The 27,730-nt window shown below is 38.9% G+C and overlaps 1 protein-coding gene across 1 annotated transcript in view; it reads left to right on the forward strand.

Moving 5' to 3' along the window:
* Positions 1–442: 442 nt before the first annotated feature.
* Positions 443–27,730, forward strand: part of LOC141292527 (Krueppel-like factor 8) — a 59,216-nt gene continuing 31,928 nt past the window's right edge. Inside the window, exons 1-2 of the mRNA XM_073824556.1 lie at positions 443–1,293; positions 20,587–20,691. Of these exons, the coding sequence (XP_073680657.1) occupies positions 1,267–1,293; positions 20,587–20,691 (132 nt within the window). The 5' untranslated portion in view covers positions 443–1,266. The remainder of the gene's footprint in view (positions 1,294–20,586; positions 20,692–27,730) is intronic.

A 27,730-nucleotide genomic window follows, 5' to 3' on the forward strand; every position in this document is an offset into this window, starting at 1 on the left:
TTGTCAGAATTTTTTTGGACATAAAATAAATACAAATTATACGATAAATATGAGTAGTTTACACACTGCCTCCGAAACTTTCGTCTGTCATAAATCGGATCAGGTTCGATTTTCTGCGTTTTCTCATCCGTAAAAAGCATTTTGATAGGAAAGGATGACGAATGTGAGAAAACCGAAAAAACGCATATAAATTTCGGACTCAGTGTGCAATGACCTTTAGTCTTTAATACATTAGCTCATCCATCCATTAGCTCATCTCCCATTATTCCACACTCTTTCATGGACTCACCAAATTTGCCTTTGGTTCTTTGTTTGTTTTGAAAATGCGCCCTCTAGCAGCAAAAACTAACATATTGTACATATTGTGCCTATTAATTTTTAGTTTATCAAAATATTGCTCCCTTTCCTGCTTACTAAGTCCTTCTCTATATGATTTAGCATCTTCCACACATTTTGTCAGGAGTTTAGACAGCATAAATTAGCAGAACAACGTATTCAGTAGTACATGAACTGTGCAATCCATGCTGTTGTTGACACGTGAGTATCGCCAATATATCTGACCAAATGTCAGCCACTTTACCACTAAAAGTACCACTAAAAAAGAATAAATATAAAAATATATATTTTTAATGAGGCTCTAAATAAAGTCTTTGTATGCTTTAGGTTACTTTAAAGGCATTTTTGGTTTCCAAGCCATAGCTAAGTAACATTCTACACTCAGTTACATGTCACAAGTCGAGGCAAACAATGAAAACACATATGGGGCATCATCTCTAGCTCCTGCAAAAAGACCACAATAGTTGAGCAGCTCCGAACATCCGGTGCAACTTGACGTCATTAGGTTAGGTGACACAGGGTGCGATGATGTTGATTCTGAGGTTCTATTATCATGGTGGCGCGTTGGGCGCCGCTGCTGGTTCGGGCTGCACACGCACACAGCGGCTGTGATTGACACAGTGAAGGGGTGGGGACGCAGGGTGGGGTCAGCAGCAGGGAGAGGCGGAGGAGAGACTCACAGCTCGAGCCCAACCCTGAAACACGGCAACAAACACACAGTGAAAGACGACCGGGGCGACGGAAAGAGGGTTTATTTCTCGACGCCGGGGATATGATTTCTGTGATCCGCCGAGGCAACGAGCGCACCTTTCTCCTCTAATACTGAGGTGGAAAAACTGACATCGAGCTCACTGTTATTCAAATATCACCCCGCCCGATCCGATCGACCCCCCCTCCACTCCACCCCTTCACCGCCGCTTAGATACCGAGATGCACACGGAGACTCGGAACAAAAAAGTAAGTCCGTTTATCGTTCGCTATCGACTCATTTGCAACATAGCCAGCGGCTTTGGACGGCTGTCGCTGTCCGGTTTCCATTCTGCAGGACTCCGCCTGAGTTCCTCATCTATGAGCAGATACCCGGTTTCGCTTTACTCGCCGTTAACCGTAATGAGCCGATAATATCTGAGCTGCTGGGTGATTACTTCACTCCTGTGCATGCGGCTCTGAGCCCGTGCTTATCCGAAAGCCTCCTAACGATAACGCTGGTGCATTTGAAATACTTGTGCAACTTGTGACAAAGTCAGTGTGTGGCACATCTGTCAGAGTCGTCGCTTATCTGCAGTGCTGTTTTAAAGCGGCGAAGGCAGGAAGGAAGCGCGCCGAATGCAGTTCGCTGGAGAGACACCATCTTAGCTGCTTTCTTAAAGGGGCAGCAGCCTTACATTTGCATGGGATGAGAAAATCTGTTATGTTGTCGCTGCCCTATAATGCTGTTTAGTATTGGCTTTGTCATCACCTTTCAGCTGTTAAAGGGCTAAGTATCAGCATTGTCTAATAAGAGACTGCAGCTGGTTGCACTCAGTTAGGACTGTAGGCTACTGAAAACTGTCATGAACATCCCATGATGCCAAGTAAGGAGGGGGTCACATTTGTAATGTGTTAAATTGGGTTTCAGTTGTTTTTGTTGCACAAAAGTATGTACTAGAACTTTTAATGGGTTACACTGATAGGAAGATATCTAAAGATGTGCAGGTATGTTTGGTCAGCTTGTCAGTGTCACAAAATATGTTTTGCAATTTGATTGGTCCTTTGGTTGTCTTTCAGAAAATGGTTTACAGAATGAATGGTCAGTTACTCAGAATATATATATGTGACCCTGGACCGCAAAACCAGTCTTAAGTAGCATGGGTATATTTGTAGCAATTGCCGACAATACATAGTAGTCAAAATTATCGATTTTTCTTTTATGCCAAAAATCATTAGGATGTTAAGTAAAGGTCAAGGTTTTAACAAGGTTAAAAACAGTTAAGAAGTTAGTTTTTGATTGATAATATGCATTGCTAGGACTTCATTTGGACAACTTTAAAGGCAATTTTCTCAATATTTAGATTGTCAAATAGCTGATCTCGGCCAAATATTGTCCTATCCTATAAACCATACTTCAATGGAAAGCTTATTTATTCAGTCTTATGACTGGTTTTGTGGTCCAGGGTCACACACACACACACACACACACACACACACAGCCGTATACTACACACAGCCGTTGTTTACCGACGAGCTGCGCACATTCACACTGATAATGAACATTGATTTGCGCAGCTCGTCGGTAAACAACGGCTGTGTGTAGTATATATGGCTCAACGTGAAATCACGCACCTGATGGCATTTACCGCTGATTACAGAACCGGCTTTACTGACAAAACGCGCAAGCATGATCGGCCGATTCGTATCGGTGCATCCCTAATACTTTTACAAATGGATTTGAGAATTAGAAACTAAGATGTACACAGAATTATTGAATATTCGCAAAAGATGTAAAAATAGTCAGCTTATGGGATACTGTCATCTCAATAATAGCCAAATCATTTGCAAATGATTGGCCTGCCTAATATATCGATCCAACATCCAGCTTATTACATACGATTAAAATGGCCAAATATTTTTCAGGTTTTTTTTCAGACACATTTTTTAAGATATTAAACTTAGTCAGGATACATCATATTTAATTTTTCACAGGAATGAAAACAAGGCTGTAAGGCATAGACGTACAGTGCATTCAATGGATTGTACTGTTTTTAAACACTATACTGTTTGTTTAGCTGCTGAAACGTGTTTCTATTCCGCACAGCCTCATTTCACCCGCATTAAATTCGGTGTAAATTCAGCTAACTGAGGTCTATTGCATCTCTACCGCTGTGAAGCTACCTGTTAGACCTAATTAATGTAATTGTACACCACCTTTATACTTTATACATAATATGGCATATTCTTCAGCTAAACTCATTCTTGGGAGCAGAGTCTCCTCCATGAGTTGTTATTGACGGAGTCAGGGAGGTGAGTGGACTGAGGCATTATCATTGGAGGAACAGAGAGTGCTCTGGGTGTGCCAAACAGCTGGTAATCATTAACATCTATGGACAAACTTTGGTCAAAGTGGTTAAACACTCGGCTACCCTCTGCAGGTCTCATCCTTTGGGGTTTGTCAGGGGGACATTGCTTCAGGAGGGTGTTATAGGTTGAGGCATCCATTGGCAAAGTAATGAAGCCAACGAGCTGGGGGTGATGTGAAGTGCATCTGTTTTTAGGAGTTGAGACAGTTAGGGACTGCCACTGTCCTAGAGCACAGTTATTTTTAGGAGAAGGGTGCAGTCGGCCCTGGGTGTGACTGAGGTTGTGTTTTTGCAGGGTGGCAGCGGTGCACGCCTAGCAGTTCCACTCACTCCCTGTCTTAAATTGCCTCTTGTGTTATTGACTGCATTTTAAGTGTCACACCCTTAACCTGTCCTGAAGCTTAGCTCTAAACGTGCAACATAAATTAGTCAGTGTTCTGTTTTGTATAAACTTGATTCTGTATCAAATGAAGTAGGACACTTCCTCATTAGATATTTGAGGTAAGTCAACAATATGGTGTGACGCCTCAACATCACATGCTTTGTTGACCATTGCCCTCGCTTAAAAGCTCATTTTCTTTACTCTTTTCTCAAGAATGTTAACCATAGGAAGTTAGAGAGGCTACTACTGTGCCACTGACACCTTTAGGCCTTCTGAATACAGTGTGTGAATACACATAAAGGTGGTACAGTCCAGCTTGTCTTTTATGACCTTGTATTAGTGGATCATAAAAGACTCTCACAATTAAGTCAGGTGTTAAATCCCTTTATATTCTTACACCCTATGGCCTGGGGTCAACATTACACCTGTAGATCTGAAGTTTTTCCTGTTGTTCATTGGACAGACTTGGGAATCAGACTTTGTTTCTACTTCTGCCTGCATGGGATCCACAGTTGTGTCACTTTTTAAACAAATGTTGAGCATATACATCCATTCTTCCAACTATACTGCATTTGATAGCATGCACACAATTTCATCCTTGTCCAGTGTCTGCTCTATTTCTCTCCAGAAGTTATAAGCGATAAATTTGTCTTTTTAAGAGTTGCATGTGTCTCTTAACCCCCTCACACAAGCTCCCATCAATGTGGGCATCTGTGGTTGTTGCATTTCCAGTAGTTTGTTGTTGTTGTTTTGTCATCTCCATTTCTTTTCTGAGTGCTGAAAAACAGGCCCGGCCACTTGTTGGCAACTTGTGGACTAATTAGTTCCAAAAAAAAATGTAGGTGTTCTTGTGCTGATGATGAAATCTGCATCTTGTCCACAACACACTTTGGGCTTAATTGACAAGCTTTAACAGATGCATTCACATTTTTCTGCATGTGTTAGCCTTTCTGAACAGTATTATAAGAAGAGGCTAAATTCTTTACCATGCTGAAGGGGTTTTATGAGGTTTTCAAGCTTTTTTTATATTCTTGAGAAAAGGAAATGGTATATTCTCGAGGAAACTGCAAATGAATCAGCCCTCTACGCCATCTGTAGAAATGACAGTTCACTAAATGCAATAACCCAGGCCTAGCTTGAGCTCTGAGAAATGACAATTTTAGGACCATTGCCTTCAATATTACCATCTGCCCCTTCACTTCCGTTCTGTTTCTTGTCATCTCAGTTTTTGATACGTCTATATTTTATACTAATATCCACCATTTTTAGTTCACTGACTGAGCACATGGTTCTGAAAGGCCTCAGTATTAAGTTAGTGAGCAAATTAGACAAATTTGAGGTAATGTTTTTGGTCCTCCAGTTTTAACATTGCGTTTAAGCAAAGTTCACAACCCATTTTACATCTGTTACGTGACATATTTCCAGGATATTTAGTGAGAAAAAAAGTGGTGAATCATGAAGTATGAGAAATAAGAGGGTTTGATCTAGGGATGGGTGATATGGACTTAAATTTATCACAATAATTTCTGGTATTAATTGCGATAACGATAGTAATGACGACAATTCATGGGAATCCTGTTTCTTTAGAGAAACATATTATCTTGCCTTTTTTACCCAAAATATGGTGTTGCGAGCATTGCTGAGTACACATGTAATGTAGTGACTGTTTAATTCATACTGGAAGCTGAAGGGCGCCCTTGCGCATAAACTACTACTGAAGACACTCCAGGAAATCCCTAATATGGACAAAGGTATCCAGTTATCACTGTAGCTGAATAAAATGCAGATAGAGAAATTTTAACTGAGGAAACTTGAAGACAATAAACATACGATTGCTACAATATATGGTTTATCTGTGTTCTTCAAGCAATCTTGGGTATTTTTATAAGGTTAAAGTATATAATGCAATGCTAAATCTATATAGCCTTTATAATACTATAAAATAGTATAATTTCTGCCACATTCTGTGATATGAAACCATGTTTGATTTTTAAAAGGTTATTTTAAACACTCGACTATGTTATGAAGTTATTCTGGAGAAAAAGCATTCAGTAAATAATATATAAGGGACTGACACGGAAGACAAGAAATTGAATAAAGGCGGTATTTTTGTTTTCTTTGCACACAAAGTAGTCTGGTAGCTTCATAACAGTCAGGTTAAACCAGGTTATAAGCAATTAAAAAAAAAAAAAAGTAAGAGTTATGTCAGGGCTTGACAATCGATAGTCTGGGGCCAACGTGAAAGCCTTGTTAATTTAACAATGATTAATCTATATTCAATTTGTACAGTTGAGTTGATGCACCGATAGGCTTGCCACGATAGACGGTGTTACCGGTTTTAAGACGCAACACCGGTGACATCACTTTTCCACCGTGACACCGTCCCCACATTTTTTTGTGCCTATTCGTTTTTTTATTAAATATTTATTTGAATTAAATGGAAAATATAATTATAAATAATTTAAGACGAGGGCATGCACTATAATTAAAAACTGAACATAGCTACAATGCGTCATATTTCATTTTTTTTATTACATGAGGAGAACGAGAGGAGTCGAATTTACAGAAAGAGAATGGCGGATGATTTAGTGTCAAAACGCAATGCAAAAGCGCCTGTTTGGCAATAAAGAGCTCTTTTCCTCGCTTTTAAATAGCTTACAAATGCGTGCGTATTATGCTTTCACTTTCAGTTTTGCCGGTATTGGCAATTCGGCGTCAATTGTTTGAATGGACGACAACGAAACTACAAAAAAAAAACTTTGAACCCAAAATATTGCCAAACGGGCGCTTTTGCATAGCGTTTTGATCGTCCGCCATTCTCTTTCTGTAAATTCGACTCCTCTCGTTCTCCTCACGTGATAAATGAAATATGACGCATTGTAGCTATGTTCAGTTTTTAATTATAGTGCATGCTCTCGTCTTCGTTCCTAGGAAACCCCCACCCCCACGGTGATACCGGTATTACCGGTGTTGTCACATGTCAATTAACCGGTGGGGAAATTTCCTCATCGTCACAACCCTATGCACTGATCAACCGGACATATTTCAACCAATCTCTGTTCCAGACTTGCACACAAACTGCATGCAATCATTTTTCGAAATGTCAAGCGTGCAGAACTTTTACAAACTTTTTAAAAATCCGAGACGCTGAAGATGAACGCAAAGAGAAAAAAAATATTGTAGCTATCAGGCAGAACAAGATCACTATTCACAATGCGTCAAATGTTGGAAATATTATCCTAAGTGTTAAAATGGGGGTTTATATGAATGTATCTCTGAGGGAAACTGACTGTTTTAGAAATGTTTACATGGCGTTTTCTTTTCATTGCCTCTGTATAATGCATTTAATGTAGCATTCATAAGCACTGCGCTGCTTTGTTTACGACGGTAACCAAGGAAACTTAATATCACTGTTATCAAAGCCTATAGAATACCCAAGACGTGTCACTCGTATAGTTTTGAATGGGGAAAATGCAATGCTCATTATAGCCGCGAAGCCCCGCCTTCTTAATGAAAGAGCTAATCGTTGATTAGTAAAGTCATTAGAAGTCCCACTTGCTATAAAAACAGTCAGCATTCTGAGACGTTCTTTTAGCGCTATTGCAGCACAAGGAACCATATTTATGAGACGGCTCTTGTCAGATTTCATTGGTGATTTAAAATATGAAATTTAATCGTAAGCATAATTACGGTTGCTGAACATTTGGGGCATCCCTATAAATAAGCGATTCCAATTTTGATACCACCCCCAAGAAGGGCCAAATAATATTATTTGAATAACTTATTAATGTTAAGTTAAATTGTGCTTTGTTCATCTACTAGAACGTTAAAAATGTTCAGTGTTAAGTAACAAAAAATTGTTGTTTTGTAATTGATTGTTTTCTTTGAAAAGCAAGACAAAACTGTAAAAAGCAAATATTGGTTATTTAATTAATGCAAAAGTGAAAAAAATTGGCAAAATGCATGGGGGGGAAAAACCATGTTCGATAATCGGCTTTCAGCCTTTGACCCACTGTGTAATTTTGTTTGGCTTCGGCCAAGAAATTTCATTTCTGAGCTTCCCTTCTTATTTATTGAAATAAAAGATTACAGGGGTCAGAAACAATGATAACAGCAACTTTTTTTTTTTTTGACCATGTAATATACTCATTTTTTTTGGTTTCTCCACCCAATGTAAAAAATGCAATAAAAAATACAGGTATCTGTAATTTTGTAATCTGCAAGTATGAAAAATGGAAGTATCGGTATCGTCCTCATTTTGGATAAATTGGCATTGATGCATCCCTAGAATTAAATAAGCCAAATTGTCATTTCATGTCACTTTGAAATAAAAAGGAGTTCAAGGACAAAGACTTTTTAGGGTGCTTCTTTTTCTTTAGAGGTTATGTATGTTCCTTGTGGCGGAAGAAATGAATGTACTATACCTCAGATACAATCAAGGTCTTTTTTTACTTTGAGAGCTGCCTGAGGAGGATTCGGTTGTCCGAGAGAGGAGAGGAAGTGAGGCACCAGCGTACTGGCTGGAGGGAAAATTAGACTTGTAAGTGAGAGGTTAAAGGGGACATGCAACGTTATGTGGATTAGCTCCCAGACCTAAAGGAAGTAAGCCAAGTTAGAGGTGAGGTTTTGGATGAGCGGGGGCTCTGGGGGCTGTTTGTGTGTGTGGTACGGGACTGCAAGGATATTGTCCATGTCTCCCCAGATTAGAGGCGATGTGACAGAATGACCCCCTACCATTGCGGCACAATCATTAACCAGGGAAAGAATCCCGTCCCCATAGCAACCCCTGCAGTTCTGCCAAACTGTCTGCGATGAAAAAGAGGGAGCGGGGGTGGGGTGCTCAGGGTGGGGAGGGTGTGTCTCAATGTGTGTGTGTGTGTGTGTGTGTGTGTGTGTGACTATTGATGTTGGAAACAGCATGCAAGCCATTGCTCAGAATGTGAAAATTAAGTGATTTGGAAAACTAGTGTCGAACCTTTGTTCCTGTAGCCCCCTCTAAACGTATGCAAATGCTGGACATTTGCATTAGTCTTTTACAGTAGCTTAATTATAAGGAGCGAGGCATAAAACCTGCACATTCTTCTAGGGAAGTACAGACTATGCACTCAGGTATCTTCTTTGGGAATTGCAGCTTGCCCCTGTGCCTTTAAAGTTGACATCACCAGCTCTCTCTTGCTGTTTTTCTCTCGGCGCAGCTCTGCAGCAGAGATGAGCTGGCTTTCAAAAAGAGAGAAACTTCTTCCTTCCTGTCTTGGGTGCTCATCTGCTTCACGGACATTGAATAGCTTGAGACACTGAGGTTTGCATCACATTAGCAAAGCTGCGTTTCAGTTAAGCATCATGTGAAGAAACATAATTTCTGCTGGACAGACCTTTTCTTTTTTGAGGAAAGGAGCTGGAGGTAAAGGAATGAGCATGTTAGGACTATTGTGTGTGTGTGAGTGTGTGAGTGTGTGTTTTAGGGTGGGGAGGGCTATGGGAAGTAGCAGCAGAGTTTGCGTCAGAAGGGTGTGGTGAGATAAGGCCAAGTTCACTGCTATGGTGACTGTGCCAACCATAAAGAGAAAGTCCTATGTGTGCGTTTGTTTCAATTTATTTGCAGCCAATGTACACTCCCAAGCATCACTGTAGGTGTTCTTAAAGAAACAGTACATCCAAAAATGGCGATTATGTCATTGTTTACTCTTCCTCAGGTTGTTTTTAAGGGGAACACAAAAGAAGAATTCTGAAGAGCTTTCATTTTATTGTGACCATCCCTGTCAAGCTTCAGAAACGAGCCAAAAGGAAATCTTAAAGGAACACTCCACTTTTTTTGGAAATAGGCTCATTCTCCAACTCCCCCCGAGTTAATAAGTTGAGTTTTACCGTTTGGAAATCCATTCAGCCGTTCTCCGGTTCTGGCGATATCACTTTTAGCATAGCTTAGCATAGATCATTGAATCCTATTAGACCAATAGCATCACATTCAAAAATAACCAATGAGTTTCGGTATTTGTCTTATTTAAAACTTGACTCTTCTGCAGTTATATCATGTACTAAGACCGGCGGAAAATGTAAAGCTGTGATTTTCTAGGCCGATAAGATTAGAAACTACATTCCCATTCCGGTGTAATAGTCAAGGAAGTTTGCTGCCGTAATATGGACGCAGCAGGTGCAGTAATATCACATTAAATGTAAGTAAAGTGTCTACTTTTAGGTTTCAAATAAGTATTTGGAGAATAAAATGTCAAAATTTGGTTGAAATAATTTGACATTGTCATTCAATGTTACAATATTCCATTTCATTCCAATTCAAACAACATGCGTATTCTGACTTGTACATATTAAAAGATATAAAAGAATAAGGGGTCATATTAAATTTTATTGTTTAGATGAGTAAAAAAATCTTACTGACAAATGGGCAAAACCTAGGATAGTGGCAAATTTTAAAAACATAGAATTACAACTAATTAGCATTTGGGCTGAAAGTAAGTAAGTTGTCTTTAAATATAATACATTAATTTTTGTTGTAAATATGCCTGATAAGATTTACACTGAATGACATTTTAGTGGGTGTCTTCTGTAAATTAGGGAAAAATGTATGATATTTATTTTTTGCTCAGAAAAACAAAAATGCGATTACATTTATTTTTTGGAAAAATAACAACAATGTAAAATACTATTACTCATATTGTTTTTATGTTTAAATCAATTTCGTCTTTGACCCATTGGTACCAAGGGTGCTTTAATCAGGATTGTTTTTATTTATTTTTTTGCAGGTTTTTTTTTTATCATGTAGGCTAATATTATTTATAGGCATGCTCTGGTCATTTTCCCCCATATATATATATATATATATATATATATATATATATATATATATATATATATATATAACACATTTTAAAATAATATATTGAAATAAAAATGGTTATTTTAAATTATGATAACATTTTATAATATTAGAGTTTTACTGAATTTTGACCAAATAAGGTATTATGTATAAACAAGCCTTGAATAGCATTAGTATATTTGTAGCAATAGCCAAAAATACATTGCATGGGTCAAAATGATTGATTTTTCTTTTATGCCAAAAATCATTAGGATGTAAAGTAAAGATCATGCTCCGTTAAGATTTTTTTGTTGTTAATTTCCTACTGTAAATATATCAAAACTTATTTTTTTATAAGTAATATGCATTGCAAAGAACTTCATTTGGACAACTTTAAAGGCAATTTTCTCAATATTTAGATTTTTTATTTTGCACCCTCAGATTCCAGATTTTCATTTTAAATTGTTGAATCTCTGCCAAATATTGTCCTACCCAATTTCAAAAAATTGTATCCTATGACTGGTTTTGTGGTCTTGGGTCACACATTATATTTAGACAAATAGCCTTATAAGAAAAGGAACGATTATCAGCAGATAGTGATTGGAACCTGGTTGATCGGAGCAACTCTAGTCAACTCTAGCGAAACCTCATTGACATCCATCTGTGCCATGTTTGACTTGAGAGCTACTCTGGAGATGTTCAGGCTTTGATTTGTGTGATGAACAAACTAGAATTCATCAAAATGACTTAAACACTTCATGTGTCATGTAAGATTGCTAAGTATTAACTTATAGCAGAACTTAAATTTTCCTGAGAACAATTCCTTGAAATGAATTGTTTAAGTGTTGAATTAGAGTGGGTTGTCCTTCTTTCAGACCCTTTTCAAACCATTTGTAGGCCGTGTCTCCTGCTAAAGCCGTTGAGTTGGCCTTGACTTATTCAGGTGATTCTTATATTGGTCTCAACTCTCACCTCGAAAACTCCTACGTTTCTCTTTTCGCTGCTTGCTTTTTCTCATTTCATCCCCCAGCAGACTCTTCTGAGGCAGGGCCCTTCTTGTTGCACACAGCCCTTTTGTTCCACCAAGACTTGTGTGTGTGAGGGTGACACGACGCTGTCTCACACGTCTCGCTGAAGAGGAAGGGTGGAGTTGTAGGCAGCCAAGAGAAGAGGCTTCGCTCAAGGCCAGTCTCTAAGTCTCTGCTTTGGTTTGATGCAGTGCTGAATCTAAAGACTTTGTATTTTTGTAAAAGGAACTGGATTTTGCATTGTCTGCACTACAAAATTCTGCTGAATGGATTTAAGTGTACATCATTTTATTTTACAGCAGTGACATTTACCGTAGTTTGGTGAATTTTCGCAGGCGAAATCTAGTCATTTTAGTATCAATTAGAGGTGTACTGATACACATATTCGTATTGAACTGTTCTTGAACCAAGGCTTTCAGTTCGGTACGCATTACAAACCAAACGATTCGTTGAACTAATCCTATTACATTTGGAAAATAAAAGTGCTTAAAGTGGGTGAAATATAATGTTCTCAGTGGCCCTATGCTCAACAAGTCAGCCCAAACGATGTAACAGGCAACGTGACGTCTGCCTCTCCCACCGAAAAAAACACACTACTCTAGTAGGGTTGTGACGGTGAGGTAGTTCCTTAGAGTTTTCTCTCTTTTCCTCACTTTTATTTGCTTTTAAAGGATTAGTACACCTCCAGAACAAAAATGTACAGATGATGTACTATAAACTCATCTACATTGAGTTAAATTAACTTTACTCAAGTAGGGTGACCATACGTCCTATTTTCCCCCGGACATGTCCTCTTTTTGGACTTAAGAAAATGCCTCCTGCTAGGATTCCCTAAATTGGCCAAAATGTCCGGGATTCGGGTTTTGCTTTCTACAGTCGCCATTCATTGTGTGCATTTTTGTATCAAAGCCTTGCGCGGGACTGTTTTCTTAATTCCGCTCCCGCAAACATTCTAATATTGAATAGAATTTTCGCACATCACAGAGTCGCTATCAATATGCAGAGTATTTAAATCGCTCTGGGTGCAGCTCGTGTTGGATGTACGGTTGCCAAATCCACATTTTTTTCCACGGAATTGGGCTAATTTAAAACTGTTGGGGCGGACTGATTTTTCTTTCTTGGGTTAAAAGTTTGAAATATTGCGTAAATTGTGTTTGACTGAAATGCTTGTACACTGTAAAAGGTTTTCACCAGATTCAACTTCAGCAGCTGCCTTATTTTTTTTTAAGTTAAATCAGTTTAAAACTACAAGTCATTTTAACTTATTACAATAAAAATGAGTTGATATAATTCGTTGAGTTTAAATGACTTAAGTTGATTTAACTTAAAATCTTAAGGCAGCTGCTAAACTTAAGTTTTTAAGTTGAAACTGGTGAAAACTTTTTACAGTGTAGATATTAGTTTTGTGAAGGATGACCACTGTGCTAGGAAGCTTTTTAGCCGTGTTTATGATTAATCTGCATAACGGTGAATGGAATGGAAATGACATATTTCTGGAACACAGTTTTGGAAATGTCCTACGTCCTCTTTTTGGAAAACTAAAATATGGTCACCCTATCTAAAGTCTAAAGTATTTTTAAAGCAGGTGCTTTTGTATTTGGTTTCGAAACGAAATCTCTTACGTGATAAATGAAATCAGACTCCTGCCGCTGATCTGAGATGCGACTGTTGTTTGGCACAAAATTTCAAAGAAATTTCTTTGGCCTTTCTTTCTTTTTGCTGTATCGAAACTGTACCGAACCGTGAGACCACTGTGTCGTGTCGTGTCGAACCGAACCATGAATTTTGTGAACTGTTACACCCCTAGTATCAATCCATGCGATCAGAAATTTCATTTGACTGCAACATGTTTTCCCACACAGATTTTGCGACTGGTTCAAATCTGTCATTGTGCCACATTGAAAACAGCTTGGTTTAAAAGTGACTTTTATGTGAGCTGTGCATCATACATCACTACCCTATTGAAATAGACAACAGGCCTTTTTTGCCTGCAAAACTCTATATTTCCCAAAATTTCACTGATGTGACACCACGTTTAGTGTGCAGTGATTTATGATTCTTTTTGACAAAATCTAGACTAATATCAAAGTGCTACGGTAGTACCATCTGAAACTATTACTGGTAGCACAGCAGAACTTCCTAAGGGCATAGTGCTTTAAAGAGAGAAGCCTGACACACAGGGTGGTCTTTGGCCAAAGGGAGGGCTTGTACCTTTAAGAGGCTAACGGAAAGAACCAGAGGGTAGGACAGAGTCCTTGCACCACAGCCTGTGCTCTGTGTGTGTCACCAAACCCTCTACATGCTCATCCCCCTCACACACCCCATGCAGCTGTGACCTTACATGTGTATCCTCCCCTTCTGCCTCTTTTCTCTTTTCCTTTCTTTCTCTCTCTCTCTCACACACTCTTTTTCTTTCTCCTCTTTTGCTTTTGGACCGATGAGTTGATTACATGGAGGGATGCGGTGACAGCACTGGCTGGTACACAGAACAAGACGTGCCCCAGGCCCCAACAAACTGCATTAAAATTACACTGTTCTGACATATTTAAACAGCAGCGGCAAACATGTACACGTACACACGGATCCGCACATGCATACGCAACCAGAGACCTTATTTTCTTGACAAAGAGTAGTATCCCCCCCCAAGTCTTGGAGAGGCTGTCTTCTTCCATGAACACTAAAGGAACATCTCATTTGTTTTCGTAGTTGGTCCTCGAACACCTTATTTGGCAGTGCATGGAGTTCGCACTGGAGCAGCTCTGAGAAAAGCAATGACAAAGTAAGTTTACTTGTCAGTCAGTTACTCCCTTAGAGGTTGGTTCACTTCACCCTCAAACCACAACTTATTTTACAGCTTATAAGAATTAGATCAAATAGACTTGTCAAAAATGACAACTGCTCCGAGTTTTTACATGTAGGAAGAGCTTGCTTCCTAAAAAAACAAAGATGGGTGCTTAGATACTGTTACTTTACATAAAGATGACAGTGGAGAAATGTCTAAAGCTACAAGACCAAAAGCGAGCACAGAAAACTATTCACAGAAACATTTTGAACAGCTTCAAAAGCACAGTTTACCTTTCAGGATGGAACAAATTGTAGAGTTCTTTCTATTTTATATATAAAATAGCTTTTAGCTTATGTATCCTATGCTTATGTCCCTGTTGAAAAAAACAGCATATGCTGGTTAGGTAGGTTTTGATGCTGGTAGCCTATGCTGGTTTAAGCTGGTCCTTTGCTGGTTTATACTGGTCCTTGACCAGCTAAGGACCAGCATAAACCAGCTAAAACCAGCATCCCAGCATCAAAATCTATGCTGGTTTTTCAACAGGGCTATGTGTTTTGCTACTTTCTATTGCTAATTTTATTGGACAGAAATTGGTATACTCTTCTGAGTGCTACATGAGCCATCATTATTTTAATGCATAGATACCTTCATTCCGCAAATCTAAAAAAGAATGTGCTGAATTCTGCAGAATAGTTTTACCATAAATAGTTGATAACTTCATATATTGGTCAAACAGTATGGTCCTGTCTTGGGTCTTAGGGTGTGGTCACATTCTCTGTTGTTTGGCAGATGTTCTCCAGGGAAATACAGTCATTTCAATAGGAATGCACACAATCTGGGAAAGAAATTCATGAGAATTACATTCAGAATTTATGTTGATGTCGATGAGAACATTCTTCGTTTAAACCAGAAAATCATATACCACTAACTTTGCTCGCTGAATGCGAAAGTGTGTCAGATCAGTTAGCCAAGCAGCTTACCTGACATCCTTTAGAAAAGCTAAATGCAAAAAAGCACTGTCAGTGAAAGTGTGCAAACTAATGATTGACATAAAACCTGCAAACTAGTGCAAATGTGCATCAACATGTAAATTATGCAAAAACAAAAAAGTATGAAGAAGCAAACGAGATTTTCGCCTACTAATTCAGATTAGGTAAAATGTTAGCCAGGATTCTTCACACTGAGGTAAGCACGAGTCGGATCCTTGGAGACAAGATCTCACATCACTATTGTTCCTTTGTATTCTCAAGCTTTGCTATGCACCATGTCACAAAATCTGATCCCAAGTCAGTTTCTGTTGTCATATTTTTTGTTTTTACTCTGAGATGAGAAGGAAGCTGATCTATCTGTTTTTCCTTATTTGGCGTTATGGGCCATTGTGCTACTCTGTAGACCAATGTGTGTGTGAATGTTTATGTGCAGAGTGCTCCCTAGGCTAATACAACCCAGTACCCTGCTATTTATTTATTTTGTGGGCCTTCAGATGATACTTAAAGAGTAGGCTATATGGTATTTTAAAGTGTCCTAATATAAGTCCCCTACAATTGGCTTAAATGCATTTAAGGTCAGAAAACATTGTAATTTTCTCAGAATATACATTTAATATTCGAGTCAGTTCTTAATGATTTCAAAACAATTTGGTCAACGCAGTTCTAAGCTTAAGGCCAGTAAACCCCTCCCTTCCATAAGCCTACTCTGTTCTGATTGGTCAGCTGGTCAAGTCTGTTGTGAGATTATTAAGTATTAATCATACTTACAGGTTGTGGTTGGGAGACGCTTGTTGGTCCAAATAAAGAAGTTACAGACTTATTTTTAATGGACAAGCGTTTAGCGAATCCCGTGTTGGACTCACCAAAATTGAAGAGTAAACAGTACACGGTAAAATAACGAGCACACAACAAAAGGTTTGAATTGTATTGCTGTGGAAAAATAATTTGTAACCACTGATTCTTTACATCATCATCATCATCATCATCTTTTGGCAATGAAAACAAAACAAACTTGCTTTCACAGCTCAGAACACAGCGTCTTCTTGACGCACTAATTAATATTAGGCTAATATGTTACCTAGTGATGTATATCGGTAATAGGCAGAAGATTCGAAAATATGACAACTCATTAAAGCGGTTCAGAGTTGACTCTTTCGAGAAGCAAAATCTTTATTTATCGTGCACTTTTTTGATTACCAACTTTGCAGACTGTGTACATTGAAGGATAGCTATGTTACAAACTGCAAAACAATTAAAACATGAGTTAGTGTAGTTAGGTAACATCAAGATTGAAATTTTAAGTTAATTTATTGACCCCTCAATGTGCAAGGTCTGATTGGGTGAGTATCTACAATAACACTGGAATACAATCTTAAGAGATACCCATTTTTCTTGATGGAAAAAGGAGTCTTGGATTGTCTGTCAGAACAATTTTGGACACAGAGTCAACACATCTCCTCTCAAACTTGGAATGGTTCCCTCCCACCTCCATTTGCTTCAATGATCCAATGAAAGGACAAGGTCCTAGATTGGGGCAGCTCCTGCACTTTGGAATTTGGGCAAAGGTTTTACTTGTGTACTTACAGCGGTCAGAGAAACTAGCTACACAACAGCAGGGGAGGTGGAGAGGCCCTGCCTTTCCTCCCCGCTGCTAGGAAAACTGTCCCACACTGCTCAGAGAACAGCCCACACCTCCCCTGCCCCCTCTGCAAGAACTTCTCCCGCACCCTCTCAAACACTCCTCCTAGGGGGGTCCAGTTGGGCCTAGCCGTGGTATGAAGCACGAGCCAGCGTCCAATCTCGGGTTACATGATTGTGCAACAAGCGGCTTTGAACACCCTTTCGGCCCTTCAGAGCTGAAGTCCTACTTCCTTCTCAGGGCCTCACGCATTATGAGTTTAGCCCCTTCTGGTCCTAGTGAGTCCCCGAGTAACATTCTCAAAGGTTCAACAAGGTTTTGCTGACCTTAGTTGTCTCAGGTTTGAAAAAACTGGGATTCAAGTCTGGGAAGCCCCTGATGAAGTGCCCAAGAGATATTATGTGTCATGGCATTAGGGCTGGGTTTGTAGTGCTTCTGTTTCTGCAACAAATGCAATGGTCAATAAATCTGCCGTGGCTTCCTTTCTTCTTTGGCATCGCACTAGTTGGTTTATATCATGTGGATTGTAGGTACCTCTTTTCCCAACCAAGATTTGGTATCTCTTAAAATGCCAAACACGTTGAGGATTGTTCGTTTCTAATAGAATTTCTACCAAAGTATAACTCTTTAAAAAAGAAGGGATGGACAGAAGGGTGTGCGTGGTGAGCTATGCAGTCCCAGACGGCCACTCTACCCACGCCGCACTGGGGCGGGGACTGGTTGCCACGGGGGCTTGGGAGCGACTGAGTGAGAGAGAACGCCATGACCCAGATTGTAATGGTTCTCTCTTCCTCTCCCCCTCCACCCCCAATCGTTCCCTCTCTTCTTCACATCTTCCCCAGTCTTTCGTTTTCGACTCTCTGCTATCCTCTCTACTTTGTGCTTTCCTCTCTCTAATCCTTGATGTTCCCTCTCTCAGTAATGAGAACCCCCCCCCTCTCCATAACTTCCTGCTGGGGCATAGAGGGACTGGGGTCACACCCACCCCACCCTCTTTTATTCCTGGAACTACCCACAGCACAAGCTCCCAGGGGAGCCTCTACACACACATATATATACGCACACATACTCTGGTAATGCTTCCTCAACGATATACATCATCATCTCTCCAAAGGATTTGCCAGTAGGCGAATACTACTCTCAATCATTGAAGTGCTTGCATACTTCCATATTGCCGGAGCCAGCCTTGTGTGCATAACTTGCAGACAGAGTCCAAAAGTCACTTTCTGGCAGCTGTGGGTGTATTAGGAACTTAGTAACTTACCTGCCTTGAAACTGTATTTAGCATTATACTTATAAATTAAAAGATGATATTTACAGTTGAAGTAAAATGTTAATTATTTTACCAAAATAAGAGGGGTCATCTAAAATGCATGTTATTTTTTATTTAGTACTGACCTGAATGAGATATTTCACATAAAAGGTATTCACATGCAATCTACAAGAGAAAAGAATAGTGAAAATAAAAGTGACCCTGTTCAAAAGTTTACATACACTTGATTCCTAATACAGAAGGTTCAAACGCTCACTGATGCTTTAAGAACCAGGGGTGTAAACTTTTGAACAGAATGAAGATGTGTACTTTTTCTTTATTTTGCCTAAATATAATATTTTTTTTCCTTTAGTTCTATTTACCATGATCTTCAAAAAGTTTTCACCCCCACCCTTAATACATAATGTTTTCCTCTGAAGCATCGGTGAGCGTTTGAACCTTCTGTAATAGTTGCGTATGAGCATATTTGCATATATTTTTCTGAAGAACAGTGGACAGTTTAACTGTTCAGGACAAACAAGGGACTCATGAATAACTATCACTAAACAAACAAACAAAAAAACACAGCTGTGGATCATTCAGTTAACAACACAGTATTAGAAATCAAGTGTATGTATACTTTTGAACAGGGTCATTTTTTTATTTTTTATAAATTCAACTATTACTTTCTCTTGTGGACTATATGTTAACATCTTTTATGTGAAATATCTTATTCAGGTCAGTGCTAAATTAAAAACATAACATGCATTTTGTATGATCCATGATATTTTGGTCAAATAAATTGCATTTTGCAGATTCTACAAGGTGTATGTAAACTTTTGATGTTTTTTCTTGAATATTTGAGACCATTCAATATTTGCCATTCATTGTGAATATCAAGTCTAGCTGCAGCTAAAACAGAAACATAAGCACGCATTATATTTTCATCTTGGTGGCTCTATGCAATGAATTTTCTACAGTTCTGTTGCCAATTAGAGTTTGAAAGTTAAAGAAAAACTCTGAGGCATCATAGGTAAACTGATAACATTTCCAGGACAAAGGTCTTCAGCCTTTTTCAGGACTCCTTAATGGATGGGAAGACGTGTGGTGTAAGATCCTATCCCCCCTGCAGAGACCCATCCCCCGATTTCATTGGCTTAGAGAACTTTTTATGGATAAACTATTCAGTGGCAATTAGAAATTATGCATGTCGTTTTAATATTGAAAATATTTCCATTTCTTTGTGGTTCTCGTTTACTTGCATCAAAAGGTGTCAGACTATCATTCTTGGCATTTGTCTTAAATGTGGCAGTTCCAATTAAAGTTCCTGGCCTTTTTGTGAGTACCACAGTTGTGTTTACTCACCAAAGCCACTTGGTTCTGCTGACATTTAGTTTTGTATGAAGCGTTGGGTAACACTAGTGTTTACCAGCCATCTCAGACAACATTAGCTATCAAAAGGAATGCATATATGTTTGTTCACAGTGCATGTGTTCACCGTGTGTCCGTGCCAGGTTGGGAGGAGGGGCACATTGAGGGCGGCCACACCCCAGCTTATGGGGGGCCACACCTCTTTGTGGAATCTACTGCAGCTGGGTCACATGACCCCCACTCCCACCCCCATGCCTAAGCATTACCACATTTCTCCCTCTCTCTCTCTCTCTCTCTCTCTCCACTAATACTGCTGCTCTTCTCTATGAGACTGGCCTCTCTCCTGCTATTCGGTCTTAAAGAATTGGGTGTGACTCTGCTCTGCTCAAAGAGGGAGGCGACGCAGGATTGCTGACTACTCCTCCCTGCTGGTTCACTATTTCTCTCCTCTTGTCTTTCTCCAGCTGGTCAGTCTTTAGAACCATCTTTTTCCTCTTTAACCTTCTGTTTTGTACACCTTAGTTTCTAAAGGTACCGTAGATGTAATATCTAAAATATCTTTAGTACTCTTTTTTGCTTTTCTCTTCTTTGATGTCTTCCAATTTCTGTGATTCTCTCTCCATCTTCAAACATCCCCCAACATTTGATTGACCTGTACTTGGTTTCCACTCATCATCTCTTTTGTTTCCTCCTCCCCCAACTAACTTGAGCTTAAGAGAGACTAACTGTCTTCTGACTCTTCTCACATTTGTCTGGTGAGGATCATTAACTCTCTCTCTCTCTCTGTGGCCTCATACTAACTTTTCTTTCAAATTCAATTTTGAACGAACTTAAATTGTAGATTTCTCAAATCTGCTTGGCGGTTAGGATTCTGTTGGTAAAACTACAACTTGACGCTCTGATTAGCTCTTAAGTGTTCTCTGTTTCTCCTTCACAGTGTCAGACGAGTCCGAAGAAATCCACTGCAGCCACCTCTGAGCCTGTTGAGGAGATGCCATCCATACAAATCAAGTCGGAGCCAGAGGAGGTGGAGTGTATGGTGGTGAGAGAGCTTTTGTAATGTGGCATATGTGTGTGTGGGGGTTGAACTTCGTAGTGGGATGGAGAGTATGAAGCTTGAAGTTATTGGAAAGGGGTGTGGTTGTAGTGTCTCGAAAATGAAGTCAGTGGACCTCAGGATTCCTCTAGACTGGGTGAACTTGGGTCTTCACTTTTTAGATGAAGCCAGGGCATATCTAAATGTTCAGGCAAAATGTATTCTACAAATGCATGTAATAGTAGTTGACTTGATCTTTTCTTTCCATATAATGTGAATTGTCAAAAAAGAAAAAAAAAACTAGGGTGGGGATTTCTTTGATACATTGGTTGTTGATTGGATGGAGGGAGGTGTGAATGTGAGCTTGCAGTTGATTGAAGGAAAGCAAGGGGGGTTTATGTAAATTAAACGACTCTAGAAGTCCAGGATACACTCTTAAAAATAAAGGTTCTTTATTGGCATCAATGGTTCCATGAAGCACCTTGAACATCCATGGAATCTTTCAAATGCAGAAAAGGTTCTTTATATTTTTTAAATGTTCTTCAAAATGGTTCTTATAAGAACTGTGCACTGAAAGGTTCTTTGGGGAGCCAAAAATGGTTCTTCTATGGCATCACTGCAAAAACACCCTTTAGGAACCTTTATTTTTAAGAGTGTACGTACGTTTTTTTTTTTGTTTTTGTTTTTTTGTTTTTTTTACCAGAAGATCAAGTTGTGACATTTTAATTCAAACATTTAGACATTTTAAAGGTCCACTGAAGTGCTTTGAAACACGCAGGCTTATTCAATGTGTTGACGTAATTTCAACTGAAACAGGAAGACAGGGCGGGACATATCCAGCAGCCCCGCCTCCCTTTTTAAATAGCCAATAGCGTTTCATTTATATCACCGATTTGACAGCGCATGACAAGCCACAGTCTCATCCATATCGTATTATTTATATATAAAATATCAATTTGTGTAGAAATAAAATGTGTCCGATATGTTTTGTGGTCCGCATTAATTTTGCTCCGTGTTATTCTCTCTCTGGCCCCAATGGAAAGCATATTTACACTGTATGAATTAGAGATCGACCGATATGGGGTTTTCTATAACCGATGCCGATGCCGATGTTTAGAGGTCAGGGTCAGCCGATGGCCGATATGTGCTGCCGATTTTTAGGGCCGATTTTTAGGGCCGATATCTTGAAGTTCTCCCCTTTATTTGCATGCTAAAATGTCAATCTAAAAAGGATGCACATAATTTCTAAACTTTACATCATGAACAATGAACACAATGAACCATCTTGATTTTGTGCACTGCACAGTATTATTATAAAAGATTTAACCAAAGTTAACCAAACAAATCAAACTGACCAAGTATTAAATATATAAAACAGATAATATAAAAACTGTCAATAATTTACATAAAAGTTTAAGAGCTGAGATTAATGTTAAACTTTAAGGCCCGGTTTCACAGACAGGGTTTAGGTTAAACCAGGATTAGGCCATTGTTCAATTAGGACATTTATGTAGTTTTTAGAAATATTCCTTAGGTAAAAACATTACTGTTGTGCATCTTGAGACAAAACAAAAAATCTGACATATTTTAAGATCAGTCAGTGCAAGTTTCTTTCAGCTGAAACAGCTCAGACTTACATTTTAGTCTAGGACTAGGCTTAAGCCTTGTCTGTGAAACCGGGGGTAAATGATTTATACACGTAACTGAGAGGACCTGCCAGCAGATGGCGGCAAGACACTGATTTAATTAGTGAATCATATCATTCATTTGATTCGTTTGAGCAGCTGATTCATTCCTGAATAAAGCAAATGACTCTCTTTATGAATGAGAAATTGAATAATTTCACTAGATTCGTTTAAAAACGCACGTTCATTCATAAACGAAACACCGCTGTTTAAATGGAGATGCACAGCGGCTCAGTTGTGACTTGTTTCAGAATACTTTTGACGACAAAAGAGAGCAAAATCTTATTTTTCACGATGAAATAAAGCAAAATCAGGCAATAGTGTAATCCGCCTGCCACCCACCCGCACTTATATTTTTCTCAGATTTAGCAAACCGCATGATGATATGATGAATGGATGGTTCATTTTAACAGCTGATCTTCACATCGCTGCAGACTTACAGTGTATATACAGGGCTCTAGACTAACTTTTTGCACTGGTTGCACTGGTGCGCCTAACTTTTTTTCTTAGGTGCACTAGCACAAAAGTTAGGTGCACCCAAATTTTCAACCGCATCACATTTAACACCACAGTTTTACTAGGCTTGCCACGATAGATGGTGTTGACGGTGTTACCGGTTTTAAGACGCAACACCGGTGACATCTCTTTTCCACCGTGACACCCTCCCCACATTTTTTTTTTTTTTTAAAGTATGCCTATTCGTTTTTTTTATTAAATATTTATTTGAATTAAATGGAAAATATAATTATAAATTTACTTAAGACGAGAGCATGCACTATAATTAAAAACTGAACATAGCTACAATGCGTCATATTAAATTTTTTTTATTACGTGAGGAGAACGAGGAGTCGAATTTACAGAAAGAGAATGGCGGATGATTTAGTGTCAAAACGCAGTGCAAAAGCGCCTGTTTGGCAATAAAGAGCTCTTTTCCTCGTTTGTTCTGCTTTTAAATAGCTTATACAGCTCATAACAGTTTTGCCGGTATTGGCAATTCGGCGTCAATTGTTTGAATGGACGACAACGAAACTACTAAAAAAAAAACTTTGAACCCAAAATATTGCCAAACGGGCGCTTTTGCATAGCATTTTGACACTAAATCGTCCGCCATTCTCTTTCTGTAAATTCGACTCCTCTCGTTCCCCTCACGTGATAAATGAAATATGACGCATTGTAGCTATGTTCAGTTTTTAATTATAGTGCATGCTCTCGTCTTCGTTCCTAGGAAATTTCCTCATCGTCACAACCCTAAGTTTTACAAGTTCACTTTTTTTTACTTTTTTATTTTATTTATTTTTTAATCCCTGTCCATATAAGCAATATTGACTTGTAAATGATTAACTAACAATCTGGTCAATATAAAGTTCTTTATTTGAAGCATATTTTTTCCCCAGTACTTTACCCTACTTTGTGTAATAACGAAAACATTTCAGTGAAAAAATAAGTCCAAAACTCTCTATTTTAACATTTTGAACAATAAGGCTTTAAAATTGTTATTTTATTTTTATTTTTCGAAATTCTTGTTTTAATTTTTCTCATAATCAAATGAAAGCATAAACATGTATTTATTTTTAATCAAATGAAAAATAAACCTTTTTAATTTTTGGCAAACATATATATGATTTATAAATAGGAATATATAAACACCTATATTATACTGTACAAAAGTAATACAGGACTAATATTGTTCTGTTTCATGTTAAACCGTACTTTTATTTTGACAGGTTGCCGTGAACTTCCTGTGTGTACAGTATGATATGTTCCTTCCATAGACTGTAAAAAATATGGACGTAGTGTCCGTGACGTCACCCGTAGGATTCTGAAGCACTATTTTGAAGCCTGTTGTGGGCGGGATTCGGCCGTCGCCATCTTGGAATCGCGTCACCGCGCGTCACTCCCGGATAATCAAAAATGGGCAAAAAGGCGGGACGTGGGTGGAGCTGGTTGCTGAAACCACGCCCGCCTAGCGCGACAGTGGTGACAGCAGCGGCAATCCCCCTGTCACTCAAATGGCCACGCCCTTAATTATGCTGAACTTTAAGGCTTAATATAAATTAAATGGATGAGTTATAAAAAAATTCATCCCCCTCACAGTTGACATGAAGGGCAAAACTAGCTATATAGACCAAAACCATTTTTTGAACCAGGCTGTAAACATACTTTTTTCTGCTGTAAAGTTGGGCATTTTAACATGGGGAGTCAATGGGACTGACTCTCTTTTGCAGCCAGCCTTTAGCGGCCAGTCGATGAATTGCATTTTAAGACACTTCCGTGTTGGTTTCAATAGAGAGAGCGGGAGGTTGCCCCTTGGTTCCTTCTCAAATGAAACGGTAAAAGTGACACAGTAGGTTTGGAGATTGAGTTTATCTGTTCATGTGAGATGCAAATGCCAAAAATTAGCGGGAGCGTCACGCGTGCTCCACCATTAATACATAGAGGCAAACGGAACATGCAGGATTCATTTTAAACGGTCTTTTTGCCTTTCAGTTTTCATAGACACTAGTCCATATCGCGATTTGAATGAAGTGACAGACCAACTTTTGATTTATCAATCCAGAAATCGACGTATTACGTGGCATTCCGCGCCATAGTAAATTCGTTTTTTTATGAATGGAGTCCGCGATCCAGTCCGTGTTTTTGCGGAGGAGGTATTGTAAACGCTTGACAATGCAGAGACAGCCTGACTGCATCACATGCATTTTCAAACGTACACACACGTACAGGAATATCTGGACCACTGCCAATCAGAGGGGGGGCGGGATCCGTCCTTCATCTCTGATTGGTTTAGACCACGATATGGGTCTAATGTGTGTCTGTTGTTGAGCAACAGGGAGACTTTAAGAGTGACGGAGTTTCGTTTTTTCCCCCTCGAACGGCTGGTCGCACCGGTGCAACCTTTGATTTTTTTTAGTCGCACCATTGAGAAATTAGGTCGCACATGCGACCAAATTGGTCGCACTCTAGAGCCCTGATATATAGGCTTAATCACTCGTGCTTTTAAGCCAAATCTGTGCTGAAAAAAATAACTTTTACTTACATCTGGACGTGACCATAGTTATAAACTCGCAGTATCTGAGGTGACGTAGAGGACGGCGCGGTCAGGTGCAATCATCAAAATATATTTAAAAGGAAGCTGGCGCCACGGTCCTGACCACATAACTCAGGTTTAGATTTTAGAAAATGTAGTTAATGTTTACATCATTATTGATTTATCTCATCCACGCGCGACCCACCCACAAGTTATACGAATGCATTTTTTATTACCCGACCCAACCCGCGGATATAACCTCCTTCCGTGCATCGCTGTCTCTGAGTGGGGCGGAGTAATCACAACGCTGCATTGTTTGTGAGAGCCGCAGCGTTCTCCACCCCACGCGTGAAATTCTCTGACTCCAATACAGGAAAAAAAAAACAGAATTTATAACATTGGGGCTAATATGTTAGCAAACAAGCTGCTGATCATTTTAGACTACAGTCTTTAAACTTAACTGCAAGTAAGCAAACCTTTAACCAGCTGTAGCATTATGCCAGTTACCGACGGTTCTATGCTTTCTTTCACTAAGTGAAAGCAAAACTTCATAGTTTACTAGTAATATATAGTACATATATGGCCATGGGACTTTGAAATATCAGAATTTAATCCCTACCTTGATCTCTCAGAAATGTTATTGAATCTTACAAAAGTTTTGGCTTGGGGTCCTTCACAGTGATATACCGCACCAATAACACGGGGCTGCCCGCAGACGTGCCTGACTTTAAATCGGCGCTACTAAACACGGATATCGGCCGATGCCGATATATTAAAAAATGGCAAATATCGGCGCGATATATCGGCCGGACGATATATCGGTCGACCTCTAGTATGAATCATTCCTTATCGCCTATATAGTGCACTACATACCATTTACCAGGGCTGGGTAAAAAATATCGATTCTCCGATTTTAATCGATCTTCAGTTTAACGCAACGATATCGATTCGGGAAATCCCCGAATCGATTCTTAATGCGCATGCTTCACGTAAGAGGATATGAATATTCACCTCTCGTCCTGAAGGTGTCACTAGTGTTCCTGCTCAGAGTTTTCTCAACCGCTGGTGATCTAATCACAGCGCAAAGGAGCTGCCTTAGATCAGATCAGAACATGTTGATCAGCTGCTTTTTTTGCAGAAAAATCTGGTGATCAAAAATGATTAGGCTGTAGTTAAGAACTGTTAGTTTTATGGACAGTTAGAATGTTTTGTATACGCAGACAAGGGCTTTATGATGGGCCTGTTTTGAATTTAGAAAAATGTTTTATTTCTTAAACATGTTTGAAGTTCTTAATAGATTTCACTGTTGCACATTTACAGTCTTTTTATTTTTTTTTACAGTAATGTGCATTTTGCAGTTTGTTTACATGGTGTACAATGGATGCACATATTTATGATTTCTTGTTAAAGTGTTCATTCAAAATAAAAGTTGTTTAAAATAAACAACTGTGTGCACCCTATTATTAATGTAGATGTGTATTTCAGTAATAAACTTAAGTAGGAGAGTTTCAGTTACCAGCATTTATATCAAAATATGGATCCCATGTCTGCAAAACTAACATTTTAAATGAAATATTGATAGCTAATCGATATCGAATCGAAATCGAAATCGAATCGAATCGAAACCATAAAAATAAGAATCGAATCGAATTGCCAAATTGGTCACAATACCCAGCCCTACCATTTACCATACAGAAAATACAAATTCTGTGAACAAGTGACCGATTTCAGCCGCAGCTTCAGCATCTCTTAATAGTGTAGGAGGCGTGATGTGTCGGATTTTAGAGAGCATTTGAGTGGACAGAATGTTTGATGAGAAGCGCAGGGTGCAGGGTGATGCCATCAAAATCGTTGATCCATATTGGTGGAAGTTATAGGCTGTAAGTTTTGAATGCTTATATCTTCTAAATGTAAATTTTGTCATTGTTTTGGAGCACACTTGCTTACAGAAAACTTTAACGCTTCATAATATATTCATACTAAAAGCCCCAAAAAAAATCACGAAATGTTGATTTTTATAGGGACAAATAGAATAAAATAGAATTTTGTGTTTTCAGTCCATATCTGCTTTTAGACATCCTTTGCTGACATGCATTGAAAATTTTGATTTCTTCTAGGAAAAAATCTTGATGACAAATGTTGTACTACACATTTGTTTCATCCAATCAAATGCGTTCTAAAATAAATTTTGTGTGATGTTTACTTTCTGCCATAAACCTTGCAAACTAACAAATTCTGTAACTTATAAACTTTCCTCACAGACCGATACAAACCCACGCACCCCAACTTCTGGAAATGTAGCCAAATCAAACCAAGTCAGCCAATCAAACTG

This window comes from Garra rufa, chromosome 19 (genome assembly GCF_049309525.1).
Source record: "Garra rufa chromosome 19, GarRuf1.0, whole genome shotgun sequence".
In the NCBI taxonomy this organism is placed as follows: Eukaryota; Metazoa; Chordata; class Actinopteri; order Cypriniformes; family Cyprinidae; genus Garra; species Garra rufa.